Below are 15,838 nucleotides of genomic sequence, written 5' to 3' on the forward strand. Positions count from 1 at the left end.
TTAATTTAAATATATTAAATTTATAAAGTAATTTAGTTCAAACTAAAAAAAAACTATCACTAATTTCTCACCCTTTAAAAGAGTCAATTCAATATTTGTTTGTAAAAACACTTTGAAGTCTTATTTAAAAATAAACTTAATAACTATCAAACGACAGAATAATGAGTAACGTAACTGTCTTATAAGTATCATATATAATTGTAAATTTCTCCATTACAAAATTCTTTTGGTCAATGGAAAATAATTTGAAGTGCTACACCCGGGATTTCTGATAAAGGAAAAAAATATATAACAGTAAATCTGTAATTGATTAAAGTATTTGAGAAAGTAATCACACAATCATAGAGTAGTAATGTAGTCGTCACTGTCCCACTGAAACAAACATCGCACAAAATATATATTAATCATATGGACTTATTGTCGTTGAAGACCAGTCGACAAGACTAATTAATTAAACAAAAAATAATTTGAAGTGCTACTAACTTTTTTAGCTTCTTGGTGCAACGTCAACTAGTCTCGTGCACGCTTGAGAAGGAGAAGGGTTTTCATTTTCTTTTCAACACATTGGAACAGTAAATATAATTCAATTGGACTTCGGATCAAAAGGTCCAAACTTTCAACGGCATAATCTTTGGTGCAATGACGTGACGATAGCACTTCCAAGAGGTATATATTTAGTATCCGTGGAACGTAATTTACTTGGAATTATTTGAGATGAAGTTTAGGACGAAGGAAAATTAAAACACCATATGAGTTGAATGTAAACTAGTTTTTTTTTTTTCAGTAAGAATGTAAGCTAGTTGATCAATCAATAGTTCACTTCTTATATTAAAAAAGAAGGAGCTAATATTAATTGATTTTTCGTGATTTTTAAGTTTCAAGATAAATATTTCCCCTTAACGCGTATATGTAAGGCACAAGATAATTTGTCCCCTCTTAAAATTTTGAAAAATGTTAAATGGACACCTCATATATTAATATATATCTAGAAAGAGAAAAAATAATAAATATTTGATGCAATCACAAGAAAAAAATAGACACATATAAAGAGTATCAATAAATGTTCAAAATACTTGGATGTGCAACTATTATCGCTCTAAGTCTATATAGATATAAATCCTCAATTTATCTAAAGCTTTTACTTTTATAATTGATCAAGATATCACATGATATAGCGATTAGATTTGCAAATTTGTATCCCATGAAAAGTCATTAAAGGAAGCAAATATCAAAAACTTATTCGTAAAATAAATCGACCCCTAAAAGCCCACACACACAAATATAACTTCAACTTGGTTAAATCAAAGTCTTATTAGTAAATTGTGACTAATTGAATAATTTTCCAACCTTAGAAACATTGATAAGAAATCGTAAAACAAAGGAGAATGTAATCGTTTGAGAGACTACATATTGGTCGATATAATGGAAATTAAGGAATTATCAACTCCAATAGAGGTAAGGTATTCTAAAAGTCCACCTTCCTAATTAAACAACACACAAGCACATAAGAACAGTGCGAAGGAGAGTCCGGTAAATGCAGCTCTGCTTGCACCTCCTTCATCACCTCCTAACGTTGCTGCAAAATGATAAAAAAAAAATGGTTATTGTTGATTTTTTTTTTGTGGAAAGGTTATTGTTGATACTGGCACTTGCTAACTGCTGAGTTATGATAGATGTGTAATTTTGTGTGTTTACAATTTGTAAAAGAAAAATACTGAATTTATTGTGAAACTCATTAAAAAAAAATTGTAAATTTTCAAATGACCGACAATTCAATTAAGTGGAATTTTTATTTTGAGAGGGTTCTTACCCGGGGGTTGCACCAAGGACGGAGGCGGAGCCGAAGTAGAGGCTGAAATTTAGGAGAGAATAAAATAAAATTTCAGGATCGAAATCGAATATCAATTCATTCACACCAAACTACATACGCAGTTAAACTTGTGAAGACGTAAAATGTTAATAGAACATTTTATTGATCATCCGGAACAACATCACAATTTTGAGACAAATGATGATCTTTGAATGTCCTGTTTTTGTTGTCATTTAAACAGAGAATGAAAACTTTAGAAGCTGACAGAAAATCATAATGCAGATTGGCTAACCTTTGCAGGTGGTGAGTGTGAAGTTGACACCGCATAAGTTGGCAAGTTTGAGAGCCTGAGCGATAGTGGTACCAATACCTTCAAGCATACCCGGAGTTGATACAAGTTGGCAGAAACATGTACTCTGGGTTTCTTTGATTGGATTGCAGCATGTGTCGGGTGGCTTAGTGGAGTTCATGACATCAAGACATGGACTTAGGTGTTTAGCGCAAGGGGGTGTAGCTTGCCCATTTGCCAAGCAAATTACTAGAGTCATGCCTAACACCACCATTAACGGCATAGACATGCTAGTGCGATACATTTTGTTGAATATTACTTCCTATGCTCTGATTCTCTTCCAGTTTCATAAATAGCTCAACAACTCAAATTGCCTCGCTGGAAATATGTTGACTTTACTTTTCATATTCACTAATCAAAAGACGAGATGCCACGTCCTCCCATAGCTATACACAACACCACCAAAATAGTTGCACTACTTTATTATTTTTTAGTCACGATTTTAATTCTTAAAATTATCTTTCACTTACAGCTCAGCTCTAAATTTATTTCAGTTGAATTACTGTTTAAATAAATATAATACTAGTATAGTAGGAGTACATTAAGCTAATTCTTCAGCAGGACTCATGCGACTTAAAGAGAGAGAGAGAGAGATTGGCTAAATTATACACATAAAAGAGTTTAAGAAACTTTTTCTTTGTAGTTACAGAGAAAAACTTTAAGAACTTAAATGAAAATGGAGAATAATTCAAAAGATCATTGCATTGCATATATTTGTTTCTTATCGCTGCTTTCATTTTATAGTGATTATCGTTCAATATTTTGCATGAAGATAAAGAGAGTTATTAAAATTATATATATATATATATATATATATATATATATATATATATATATATATATATATATATATATATATATATATATATATATTATGTACAAGTAAATAAATGACTCATATATAACATGCCAATTTTGTGAACACACATTCATTTAATATTTTAGTTTTTAACGCATGAAACATTTGAAAAGGACACATAAACAAATTATGTAAAATATATAGAAAAATAATGGAGGTGAGCCACGTTGTCTAATCTAGATCGTATAATATGATCGATATGTTTCCAACTTAATGTTATGAAGTAGGTTGCATGTAGCTGTACTAATTATTATCAAGCTTCAAAATGAATGATTCCATTTGGACCGAAAAATAAAACAAAAAATGATTCTCTCCTTGATTCCTAGCAACCCATCATCCATCCCACTTATTACCTAACGAGTTTAATTAAACAAAAAATGGCAGTTGACCTTTGATCATCTTAAAGGTGTCAAAACAAGGATGGCGTTATTGAAAAATAGATTGATTGATTTGGTTTAATGAAATAGTAAGGGACTGGTTTTGACGTGAGTGCCAAATTCTTGTTTCTCTTGCCCAAATTGCACCAACCAAAATTAGTTTATTATGAATCACTGTAGTCTTTGACTAATTGTTTGATTGAATGGGAAGATATTCAAAATTTCGAGAGATCAGAGCGGGGTAGATATCAAATTGAATTTTGAAACTCTAGAAATATGTAATGAATCGCACTTACACAACTATATGTCTATATCCTCTACAAGGGCATGTTTAATTTATTCTTTTGCCTGGCTCAAAAATCGTCCGAGGGAACGTTTCTTTACAATTCACAAATTAATGAGTAAAGAAAAAAGAAAAGAAAATTAAAACTAGCTAGGAAGAGCCAGAAAAAAAAAATATTATGAATACGGAAGGGAGTTAATTGGTAGGATGTTAGGCAAAAGTGTTCCGAGATAAGTGTGGATATGATTTGTAAAAAACAGTGAATCTAGGACTTACAAAAACAGGAATGGAATGTAATTTGATTGACTTGTTAAGTCCTGTTTGCATAAATGTCTTTATAAGCAATTATAAGAAAAATTAAGAAGTTAAAATGAATTAAACTTTTATCATACGCTCAAATAACTTATAAATTTCAACTTTTGTAGAAATTAAACGAAAAACTTTATAAAAGTTAAATAGATAAGTTAATCTTATCTTAGGAGATAAATTCTATTGATTTTGATCTTGTTTGGATGAATTTCTCCATAAATATGTAGAAAAGTTGAATTTAGTTTATTTGTAAACTTCTCCATAGTTTTAGCTTCTCTTAAAGAGTTAAAGTTGTTTTCTAACTTATATTCATAAGTTAATTCTGGCTTGAAGAAGAAATTTATTTCCTTTATCTTTATTATGATTTTAAAAAATTGTTTTGGCATAATGTGAATTTTAAATTTTTTTTATAAGAATTTATTGACTTTTAATTTTTTTAAAAAAACTTTTATGATTAGGATTTTATAATTTAAATTTTAATAGATTTATAAAATATGAATTCATAAAATTTGAAAAAACCTTATGAATTTTTAAGATTTTAAAGTTTCATGAATTCTGTTTATCTTATATTTTAAATAAAATTAATATTATGCAAGGAACTTTAAACATGCTACATAACAAATAAATATTCCCCCTTGATTATTAATGGTATTAATTGTATAAAAAAATATTTGTTACAATAATAATATGAATACTTGTAGTTATTCTCATAATAAAGATCCTACCAAACAAAAAATATGTCTAACAATTATTTCAAATCTATATATATATATAAAAGCATGTAATCAAATAGCTCCAATCCAAAGAATTAGAAAGATCTTTCATATCATATGTTCCATGACATGTTATTCATTGTTGAAAGAATAAAAAAATTATGAATAATTACCATTTTCAACAAAAAGATAGGAGATTATGTGTGATGAAAAAAAAAACATGTCAATTTGTAGGAAAAGAAATAAATAAATAAATTCTCATGAAACCTCAAAGGTTTGGATGAAATTATTTAATAAATACTTTTTTAATAAAAAGTATCATAAAATCCATTAAAATTTGTATATTTTTGAATACCAAAAAACTTTTTTAAGTTATAAAAAATGTTAATTGAATGAATATCGACAGATTTTATTAAATATCTTAAAAAATCATAATAATTTTGATTGAATATCGTAAGATTTAATTCTATATTTAAAAATTTTGATTGAATACGGAAAACTTTTTATTAAAAAAATCTTTTAAAATCTTAATTGAATACACTCTACTTATTATCTTCTCTTCTCTTCCTATTGCTTATGAAAAAAAAAATCTATTCAGAGTCTAAATCTTTTCTCTAATAGATTCTGTCATAAAAAATTAAAGGACCATCCATTGAGAGCCATATGCCAGTGTGGCTGTGAGTCCATGAACAGAAACTGCATTCATGAGAAGTAGACTAGTGTGTTTAAAACACCCCCGAAGAAAGGAAAAAAATGGGCCAAAAGCAATGGGTGGATTGAATGGGCCAGCCCATTGTGGAAAGCCCAATGGGAAAAGTTCTAAAAAGGAAGACAAAGACAACCTGGAGCATAATGAATTTACAGAGTTACCCTTTGCGAACTATGAAAGGATAATGCAAATTTGATAGAGAGTTTATCGAGTGGCCCTGCAGGTGGAATCTCAATGGCCACGCTTAGCTTCGGCATCGCCACGACATGTCTGAGTGCTGCCGCTGATTATCGTAGAAGAAGCAACTGGAAATGGAGCAGACCCAGAATTGTGTGTGTTGGATGGGTAACTAAACTAAACTAAACTGAAGTACTTGTCTTGTAAGTTGCAACTTGTGTTTGAAAATTTGTTGTGCCAAGGAAGGACCCGGAAGGCGTGCTTGGTCCACCCCAAACTGGGCACCTCGCCAGGTTCGAGTTTAAGAGGCGCCTCGAGAGAGACGCAGATGCCCGCGAAGCCTTCCAACGTCAAGTCCGTGAAGAGAAAGAACGCCGTCAATCCCTTCGACAAGTATTCATTCACTCCCCACCCTTCACCCTTTCTCTTTCTCTTTATTTATTCCATTATTCATTTCTTTTCCTTTACTTAGTCTCGTCCTCTTCCCGATACTCCGCAAGACCTCATTGAATACTTCCTTGACACTGAAGCTCAGGAGATTGAGTTTGAGATTGCAAGAATGAGACCAAGGTTCCTACTTTTCTTCCTTTTTTTTAATTTAGCTCAATCAGTTTCGCTTGTCTCATCGAATTCACTCTGCAGATTGAATGAGGAATTCTTTGCGCAACTCAAATTCGAGTTAGGACAGCTTCGATTCGCTGTTAACAAAACACAGGTGAACCTGGTTTCGTATCTGATCCTTATATTTGAGTTCAACAAAACATTCTAGTGTCTGGTAATTTTACCCTGATGGTTTCTGCAGCTCATGGAGGACAGACAGATTGAGCTGGAGGCTCTAGAGAAAGCCATACTAGAAGGATTAGGTTTGTTAATAATAATTAGGAAATAAAAAAAAAAGTGTAGGAATTTACCAAAGATATAAGCTCACACCTTGCTCCTATCTTCTAATACAGAAGCCTATGATAAGATGCAAGGTGAACTCGTAAAAGCCAGGGCAAGCCTAACCAAAATCTTGACATCAAAGGATGCCAAAGCAACTGTATGTCATGTTCACAGCTCCTTTTTGTTTTGTTTTTTTTTTTTTTAAGTTTGTTGGTTTTTACTTTAAGTTATGCTCACTCTAATTTATCTTCAATGCAGTTGCTGGAGATGGTTGAAAAGAATGAAATTAATAGATCTTTATTGGCACTTCTAGATGAAAACATAGCAAGTGCACAAAAGGGCAACCAGGTTCGTAATTGGAAATGCGTTTTCCTTGTGGTAGTGGAACCTGAGACTGTGAGTGGAATTGCCAATATTGAGGCAGAATAATCCTAGTATCACTCAGTTGTAACCAATAAGTCAATCCTTTGTAGGTCCTGTTTGACAAAAACTTCTCAATTATTAGCACTTAAAGAAACTTCTCAAAAACGAAATAAAAGCTCTCAACTAGTAGCACATTTCTATTAATTGAATTAGGATTGAAGGAACATGATTTATTGTTGAATAATGAACCCTACAATCAAACCTGTGGTGGTGTGTAAGCGATGTTCACATTAGTGCTTGTATTTTCCCTCATGACAAGTTTTACAAGTTATTCTCCTTGTTGCAGAAACAGGCTGCAGAATATATGGAGAAGCTCCGCGGGGCTGTTCTTCGGTACATTACAGTTTAGTGCATATAGTACGTTTCTTCCCACTTTACTATTAAGTTTTGTGAAAATTGTGCTGTTGATCAGAAAGACAATACTAAAGAACTGGGATGTTGTGGTAGCAGATTTCTCCACTGTAATATCAGAAGTATCAAATTGTACATTTTGATACGACTTGTGCATCTTTTGTTGAAATTTTTATGAAAATTGATTTTAAAATCGCAATATACAGCAGTACAGTTCATGTTATGAACTGTGTAGCTTGATTCTGCACAAGCTTGAAGGGTTTTAACTTTGAAGACCCACATTTAAACGGTTAAAAGTAAAGTACTCCATAAATCTATTTCTTAAATAAATAAAAAAAGAAGAAGCAATCGTTCCAAATAGAAATAATTGACAAATAAAAAAATAGAAATAATTGACGAAGGAAGTGTTTTATTGATGTATCCTGTTATATTGCCATTGGGGCTCGCATATATGACAAAATGACCACTCTATTGTTTTTCTTTCAGCACTCCTTGTGCAATTGTGTGTGTATATATATATATATATATTACATTTCCTTTTTAAAAAAAAGAGTTTCAAGGGATTAAGATCTTTGAAGTATATGAATGAATTTATGCGTGTATTAGTGTATGTATGCTGATCTAAAATAATTTATTGTAAATTATTTAGCGTTTCATTCGTATGCGTTAAGATTTAATGTAACAGTTTAAAAGTATATAAAACTAATAATAAGCTGATTGTATTTTTCTTTTTATTAGGGCTGTTCAAGAATTGGTAAAAACAATAAACGAAAACTGAACGAATCATTAATCGAAAATAAAATAAAAACTGCATTTATTTATTCAAATTAGTTTGGTTCTCAATTATTTATGTTCAAGTCAAGTTTAGTCAAATCAAAAGCTTGCTAGAATTAATTTTCCCATTTTACTCTCAAATAAATTTGAAATTATTTTAACAAGATTAAGATTTCATTTATGATAAGATTTAAAAATTTTAACAAGATTCTTCTAAAAATTTATTATGTTTTTGATTTTTTATTTAGTAAGCATTGTCCTTCAAATGAAAAAATAGCAATAAAAAGAATTCGTGTCTTAATTTAAGATTCTAGTCTTTAATTTAAGAATTCGTGAAATTTCAATTGTTTGTTGACTGAAAAATGAAGTGTTGTCTCTTTAAAAATAACAAGAAAAATCTATCCAAAAGAAGAAAAACAAGAAGAAAAAAATCTCCGCAATTTTCAATTGAAGCACATTCCATTGTATAAATTTATATTGTTTTTTTTTTTTTACAGATATTTACAGTACAGATATAAATTTATAGTTGAAACTACTTTAAAAATACTTTTGAATCATATTAAAGGTTCAAACTTAGTTCTACCTAACAGATTTTTTTTAGATATAAAATACATGTCTTTATTTATATTACATCTTATTTTTTATTTAGAATATTTATATCATTTTGTACATATTTTTTTTCACTTTCTATTCAATTAAACAAGAGAATATTTTTTTTTTATCAAACAACACAAATAGTTATATATATCATTTTATACTCCTTTTTCTCTCTCTTTTCTTTTTACTTTTTTTTCTACTAAACTAAGCATATCCTTGATTTGGAACATTCGATAAAGAGCTAGCTTTGTTCAGTGTTAAAAAAAATGTACAAAATAAATAAATAATAATCACTTTATTTTATTAGATAAATAAGAAGTTAAAAATTGAAAAACCAGCTACATAATTGACAAAAATCAAGTTATAAGCACTTGCATAATATATTTTTTTCCTAAAATATAGTCTTATGCAATATAGAATTTGAAATTTATTATTTTATTACATGGATCTTTGTTCTATTACACTTTTTTTTTTGTCACATCCTTTTATTTCTATTAATTCCTTCCTTCTTTTTACTTCCCCTTTATTTTGATTAATTTCACATCCTTTATAGTTAGTTAGTGAGATCCAAATTAAAAATATATTTTGGACTTCCAACCCCCTATATGTGGGAGCTAGAAATGAAGTTGGCCATATAACATTATACACCACTATCGAAAAGCTGCATCCTTGTTAATTAGACATTGCAACTACACTCATGAAACTTGCTTTCCTGGTTGTCATGAACCTTGTCATCTGCATGGTCCACCGTTTCCCAAAATCTTCCATCACCACACACTCCAACCCTAACCCAGCAGAGTTCGTGAAGTCCTCATGCAGGGCCACATGAAGAAGATGTTGAAAGCAAGAGGCATACAGAACGGTGCAAGACAGCGTGGAGAGGAATTCGTCTGGCACATGAACGACGTCCAGACTTGGGTCAGCGATGCCCTCACCGACGACAACACTTGTGCTGCTTCCGCCTTCCGCCATCAACAGAAACTTCAAGACTGCTATAAAGGACATGGTTGTCCATGTTGCTCAAGTCACCTGCAACGCTCTCGCCTTGGCTAATCGCTTTGCCTCAAGGCACCCAAGTGTGCCTTTTTGGATAACTTTTAAAATTATGATAAAATATGGTGAGATAGATCACATGAGATTTTGAATGACTTTATTTTAGGAATAAAATGCATAAACAATGACAATAACAAACAATCAAAATACTTAAGTTTTCTAAGCATTGAAAATTGTTGATTTCAGTTAAGCAAAGAATTGAATATGATAAAGATGCAAATTTTAAACTAGTTTACATCTTGAAGAAATTGGAATGAGATTTTGAGATAACAAGAGATATTCGAATGTAGAGAGTGTTCAGATGACCAAGGTGAGGGGAAGAAAATCACGAAGTGTTAGAAAACCGAAAATATTAAAAGTTGAGTAAAAACTTCCCCCCAATCCTTCAGCTTCTTTATAGAAAATATTAAATAAAATTATATAAAACACAATTTCTTGAAAATATAAAACGCATTAATATTTATCATAGAAAAGAAGATCAATAAAAAGATAGATAGAAGCACTATTAAAAGGATAGGATAAAGAGGATTTAGAATTATTAACCTTAAAAACTAAACCACACTTCAAGTTCGCCCCCCATCGATTTAAATTAAAAGAAAGTCATGTCACCACAATAAGCCAATTAAATATAAAAATGGACTGGCACTTGATACTCGTAAATTATATGAATTCACTAAAACAAAACGAAGGTAAAAACAACTCAAAATTTCCCAACTTTTTCCCCAATCAAAATCCTATTTAAATGTCAAAATAGTCACACTGAGACATCATTGCCGATTACTTTTTCACACGAACTGCCACCTGCAACAAATTTACTTCATTTGGACAATTCCAGCACTGACCAGCTTTTGGATCTTGTTCATCACCATTGGATTCTTCGTGTGTTCCTGTGCAGCCTTGGGATTTTCTTGGAAATCAATCAATACCTGCATAGACAGTACGCATCCAACTTATAAGCACATTTCACTCTTGTTTCACTACCACAATACATACCAACATTCAATCAAAAAGGAAGCAAACCTGTCTCATAACAGGGTCTTGAAGGATGTTTTGAATTTCGGGATCCTGCATTGCCTTGGCCTGAAAGAATACAAAATTTAAAATTTAACATAATTTATAGCTGCAATGATTTAGACAGCAAAGACTAAAAAATATAACATCATGCCATACCTGTCTCTCCTTCAATTCCTCAGGACTTAAGTCTCCACGGCTAGCCTTGTTAATTTGTTGTATGCATCTGATATGGATATTAGATTATTAGGCACACATAATTGCAGTCAATATAAGAACCGAAATATTAAACACACAATCCAGGAATGTAGACCAATATACATACGTTCTAATGCCTTCAAGCAACTCCTGGTTGTTAGAGTCATATTTCAACCCCTCCCTATATGTCTCCAAAGACTTCTCGTATTCCTTCATGAAATACTGGACTGCACCTTTCCTGGTATAACCCTTTACGAAGGTTGGATCAAGTTCAATACACTTCTCTGCATCCTTTAAACCTTCAGGCATTGCCCCCAGTTTAGTGTAGCATGCTGCTCTGTTACTATAAGCCTGAAAGGATTGGAGTATTTAAACAGATTAGGACTAGCATTTGCCATTAATCACAAGTATTATTATCACCTCCATTTAAAACGTATTATTACCCTAGGATCTTTTGGATTTCTTCGTATAGACTCTGTGTAATGCTTCACAGCCTCAGGATACTTCTGCTGCTTGAAGAATTCGTTTCCTACATATCAATATTTTTAGTCATAGATACATAATAAGAAAACGACAAGAGTCAAAAGGTTACATAGTTAGAGTAGTTCTTTCAGAAAAGATACAATGATTGGTGAAAATGAATGAAAAATCTAGAAAGTCAACTAAAGGATATTATACCTTTTTCTCTCTCCTCATCAGCCAACTTTGGATCAAAATATTCCTGTTGTTCTAGTTCTTTCTTTGCCTTTTCGGCTTCATTAAGTTTCTTTAAAGTGTCAGGGTTGCGGTGCTCGGTGAGTGCTTTCTGGTATGTCTCAATGGCAGGCTCATAATCCTTTGAGCACTTCGCCAATTTCACCAAGGCATTTCCTTTCCTTGTCAAAGCTCTTGCTATCATCTTAAAATCTGATCTTAGTTCTCTTCCTCTTTCAACAGCCTTGTCACAATCTTTTATGCATTCCTCATACTGAAAAAAAATTCACCCAGGAATTGTTGTAAAGCAAAATTCAGGGAAGTCACTTCACCTAACTAAAACATAGCTCCTCCTTATTTTATTTTTTTCAAACAACTTCTTTGTCTTATGAATCTAATAGATGCTATAGAAATCCAAGGCCTTATGTAAATATTCACTGAGGCACAATAATGACAACAATGGACAAATTTGACCCAATTCCCCATCCAGCACACAAACTTCAGCAACAAAAGCGGGATATTGTTAATGGCATGTTCAGTGTGAAAGCTAACTTCAATCTTTTATCATTCTTTTTCCTCTAAATGCATCATACTAAACATGACCTAATAAAAGTCTAATATATCTCTAGACACAAACAGTGTGGAGGTGCTCAACTGTAGAGTACAACAAAACATCTTGCACAAGTAGGTATAACTGTAAAAGATCCCAAAATCACAGTGTCTTGAAAGTTTATATAGTAAAAATTGTTGAGTCTTGATAAACTAGTGCATTCCACATTTTTCTTCAACTTTGATGTATGGAACGAAAATAAGTTAGTAGAATTGCATACTTGACTAGGATATTGGATGCCCACGGCTTGACTAGGATATTGGATATTGTATGCAAGAGCTTATACAAATCATTACTTATAAGTTACAGGAAGTGGTGTTCTGTTACCTTATTTCAACAAGACCGACTGAAACTCATCAAAATTTAAGTTATGTCATGTGATGTACAGTTACTCAATAAATACCTACGTGACTTGCCAAAACATATCTAAAAAACTACAATTATTCAAAGTAATCCAATCTTCCCCAGTGATCAGGGTTCTCTGCAGTTGATTCAACTTCGTGAATACCAATCATTAAAAAAAAATTCACACATCGAATTATAAAAGGAACAACAACAATAGCATTATTCCACTATTTAAGTTCCCATATAACGAGTCATAACTTAAGTTAATTTATATTTTCGGTTGTTTCATATAGATTTGTTTTTAATTTGGTCCCAATATAAAGGGAAAATGTTCCTATCAAATAACACATTTCAACCAATATCAACATTAAATGCACTATTATGACTAAGCAGTCGAACTATATTCAAATAAAGCAGCTAAACTACATTACGCTAGAGAAGTGCAGAATGACCATCCAAATATAAATGAATATAAATTGAGTATATCCTAAAAATAAAACGAAGCATACCTTTCCCATTTCCAAGTAGACAGCAGCGCGGTTAGTGAGATACGAAATATCCTCATCATCCAACTCCAAAGCCTTTGTGTAATGTTGAATCGCGGTATCAAAATCCTTCTTCTTATAAGCTGCATTTCCCGCATCCTTTTCCTTCAGAGCCTCGGCCTTTCTCTGCTTCGCGCCCTTCTCCTCCCCAGTCAATTCCATGGACTCGGGCTCGGGCTCGGGTTCAGACTCGGGCTGCTTTGCAGGCTCAGCTTCCGCAGCTCTCTTCCTCTCAGACGCGGCCGCAGAGGGCGACGGAGAATCCGGCATATCGGTGTCAGCCCCCGTGGGAGGTGTTTGAATCTTGACGTTGAGCAAAACCCCTAGGGCCTGCATGATTCTCTGGTCCTTCAAGTGCAAGTTGAGGTTGTTAGGATCTCTCTGGATATCCTGCATCATCTTCACGAAATCTGGCTGTTGAAGGTAAGCCCTAGTGGTGGGGTCCGCCGTGAGACGGGCCCACATCTCAGGCCCAGAGAAAGCGTCACCAAAAGGATTAGCAGCCGAGGAGCGGGGCCTAGAGGCCGCGGCCAGGGCCTTCTGCGCATCGGCCAAACCCGACTTGAGGGGCTCGTTATTAGGGTCGATTTTGAGTCCCTTTTCGTAAGCGGAAACGGCGTCGCCGTATTGGGAAAGGCCAAGATGCGCAGCGCCGAGACGGCTGTAGCCCTTGGACCAGTCGGGCTTGAGTTCAACGGTCTTCTTAGCATCGGCTAAGGCATCGGTGTAGTTTTGGAGAGAAGCGTATGCGGCGGATCGATTGGAATAGAGGACGTGGTTGGTGGGGGCCAAGGCGATGGCGTCGGAGAAGTGGTGAATTGCGGCGGGGTAGTCGCCGGAGGAGAAGGCTGCGTTGCCTTTGGCTTTGGCTTCGTCGGCCATAGGGTTTAGGTGAATGACTTTGATTTGATTTGATTGGATGAAGTGGGAAAAATAAGGAGAGCCGGAAGGGCTTATAGAAAACGAAAAGTACAACTAGAGAGTTCTCGGATGCGGGAAGAGAGGGGTTCTGGAATGTTCTACCAGCATCACTACTTGTTTGGAAATCCAACCAATACAAGTAAATATATAAATTGTATTTTAAATTTATAAATTCAATATAGAGACAAAATAAAATCAAATATTTACCCAAAGATAAAAGATATTAAAAATATATATTTAATAAAATAGGAAGAGTGTATCTTTCCTTTTTATGATTGGGAGAGTGTATCTAATTTGTGTATTTTAATCTATTATTTATTATCTAAAAAAACATTTTCAGGTTAAATAACATATAACTTTATTTATATTTTTACTAAATTATAATTATCTAATCATTCTTTTTTATTGATAAATGTTAATTATTAAAATAATAAATTTATTGAAAACAATTTTTATTGATAATAAAATTATGTGCAATTAGATCCGTTTGCATCGCGTGTGTAAATCTAAAAAATATAAATTATTCATATATGTTAATCGTATAGTTATAATATCTTAATAAATATGACAATTTTAATATATTTAATGATTGTCAGTCAGTTATTATTAATTAATAAATTAGTTCATTTAATAGAATTTATTTTTAAAATTATTAACAGTAATATATTTTTAATTTCTTTCATGTAATAAAATATATATTTATTTGTCTCTATTTATTATTTTCATAACAGAATATTTCTTACTCGTTAAAAAATACATTTATAATAAAATAAAATAAAAATGTGTAATGTAATTACGATATAAATTTATTATTCGTATTCTTTAATTTATGCATTTTATTGTAAAAGCATTATGCAGTATTTTTTTTTAACCTATTTTAAGGGTGAAAAAATTATATGATAAGTAGAAAAAATATAATCCTAAAAAAAGTAGAAAAAATATAGACTTTATCATGTGAAACATTTGTAGAAAATATTATTTTGTTAATAATTTTTATAAATAGTTAAAAAAATCAATCAAAAAATTTAACTGATTGGTTATGATTAATTAATTGATAGTTAAAATTACATATTTATTAAGATATTATAAACCGTAGGATTAACATATGTTAAAGGGATAGATTTAGTATAAGTCTTTACATGGTATCAATGGATTCTATCCCCTTATATATTATAATTAAAACTAATTAATAAATATATATTTTGATTCTAATTACAGTGACCAAGAATATTTCAAAGTTAAATTAATTAATGATACAAACATATTTTGATTCTAATTCTGATTTAAATATAATTAACACTATTATATTGTGGTAAATTTTTTATTTTCTAACTTAAATGTGCTTTAGGAGAAGGAAAGGAATGAGTTTGATGAAGTGGAAAGAGAGAGGGAGGAGGACAAAAGGCTTATGGGAAAGAACCATGTTGGTAAAATTACAATGATTTATATATATATATATATATATATATAATGAAATAAAACAGTAATATAATATTAGTAAATGAATATTTATGTTATTATAAAAATATGTGGGTAAATAAAAAAAAAAAAAAAGAAAGGGGCGAAGGGAATTGGGTGAAAGAGAGAGAACAAATTTGTTATTATAAAATAAAAGATAAAGAAATAAAAAGTATAATCCATATTACATATTTTCATAAAAAATAAAATAACATGGTGGTAAAAAAAATCATTACTAAAAAAAGAGTATGCCAAAAGCTCAACACAACTGTACTTTTTTGTGTGTCAATAGGATTACATAAAAGGCTTTTGTAAATTTTATAAAACGAGTTATTAGATCAATTATTTTATAAAATAATTAATGTCGTTATATATAACATTAAAATTTTTA

General features: G+C 31.6%; 3 protein-coding genes across 4 annotated transcripts; 1 reads left to right on the forward strand and 2 right to left on the reverse strand.

The window, feature by feature from the left end:
- Window positions 1-1,334: 1,334 nt before the first annotated feature.
- Window positions 1,335-2,425, reverse strand: LOC100527479 (uncharacterized). Its single transcript, NM_001249685.2, has 3 exons — window positions 2,103-2,425; window positions 1,811-1,852; window positions 1,335-1,576 (listed from the first exon to the last, which is right to left on the reverse strand). The coding sequence occupies exons 1-3, from the start codon at window positions 2,401-2,403 to the stop codon at window positions 1,482-1,484; spliced, it is 438 nt and encodes a 145-aa protein (NP_001236614.1). The 5' UTR covers window positions 2,404-2,425; the 3' UTR covers window positions 1,335-1,481.
- A 3,124-nt stretch (window positions 2,426-5,549) lies between these two features.
- Window positions 5,550-7,441, forward strand: LOC100775621 (uncharacterized). 2 transcript variants are annotated; one of them, XM_003538626.5, is made up of 8 exons: window positions 5,550-5,754; window positions 5,833-5,979; window positions 6,059-6,156; window positions 6,229-6,301; window positions 6,389-6,449; window positions 6,540-6,625; window positions 6,727-6,816; window positions 7,178-7,441. In XM_003538626.5, the coding sequence occupies exons 1-8, from the start codon at window positions 5,644-5,646 to the stop codon at window positions 7,238-7,240; spliced, it is 729 nt and encodes a 242-aa protein (XP_003538674.1). In that variant the 5' UTR covers window positions 5,550-5,643; the 3' UTR covers window positions 7,241-7,441. The 2 variants fall into 2 exon arrangements, with proteins under 2 accessions (XP_003538674.1, XP_040862501.1); XM_041006567.1 differs by having other exon boundaries at window positions 5,593-5,754; window positions 6,059-6,301.
- A 2,875-nt stretch (window positions 7,442-10,316) lies between these two features.
- On the reverse strand, window positions 10,317-14,124 carry LOC100816776 (hsp70-Hsp90 organizing protein 3). Its single transcript, XM_003538620.5, has 7 exons — window positions 13,033-14,124; window positions 11,554-11,842; window positions 11,319-11,404; window positions 11,003-11,226; window positions 10,837-10,903; window positions 10,687-10,746; window positions 10,317-10,592 (listed from the first exon to the last, which is right to left on the reverse strand). The coding sequence occupies exons 1-7, from the start codon at window positions 13,948-13,950 to the stop codon at window positions 10,479-10,481; spliced, it is 1,758 nt and encodes a 585-aa protein (XP_003538668.1). The 5' UTR covers window positions 13,951-14,124; the 3' UTR covers window positions 10,317-10,478.
- Between the last annotated feature and the right edge of the window lie 1,714 nt (window positions 14,125-15,838).

The sequence above is a fragment of the Glycine max genome, chromosome 11, assembly GCF_000004515.6.
Source record: "Glycine max cultivar Williams 82 chromosome 11, Glycine_max_v4.0, whole genome shotgun sequence".
NCBI lineage: Eukaryota > Viridiplantae > Streptophyta > Magnoliopsida > Fabales > Fabaceae > Glycine > Glycine max.

Bases quoted from the DNA above. Each gene is read 5' to 3' on its own strand.
- LOC100527479 (NM_001249685.2), bottom strand. From the start codon at position 2,403: ATGTATCGCACTAGCATGTCTATGCCGTTAATGGTGGTGTTAGGCATG. The intron at 1,853-2,102 runs GTTAGCCAATCT...CCTAAATTTCAG, and splicing joins CACACTCACCACCTGCAAAG to CCTCTACTTCGGCTCCGCCT. The intron at 1,577-1,810 runs GTAAGAACCCTC...ATCATTTTGCAG, and splicing joins GTCCTTGGTGCAACCCCCGG to CAACGTTAGGAGGTGATGAA.
- LOC100775621 (XM_041006567.1), top strand. From the start codon at position 5,644: ATGGCCACGCTTAGCTTCGGCATCGCCACGACATGTCTGAGTGCTGCC. The intron at 5,755-5,832 runs GTAACTAAACTA...GTGCCAAGGAAG, and splicing joins GAATTGTGTGTGTTGGATGG to GACCCGGAAGGCGTGCTTGG. The intron at 6,450-6,539 runs GTTTGTTAATAA...CTTCTAATACAG, and splicing joins AGCCATACTAGAAGGATTAG to AAGCCTATGATAAGATGCAA.
- LOC100816776 (XM_003538620.5), bottom strand. From the start codon at position 13,950: ATGGCCGACGAAGCCAAAGCCAAAGGCAACGCAGCCTTCTCCTCCGGC. The intron at 11,227-11,318 runs GTAATAATACGT...CAATCCTTTCAG, and splicing joins GAAATCCAAAAGATCCTAGG to GCTTATAGTAACAGAGCAGC. The intron at 10,904-11,002 runs GTATGTATATTG...TATCCATATCAG, and splicing joins TTGCTTGAAGGCATTAGAAC to ATGCATACAACAAATTAACA.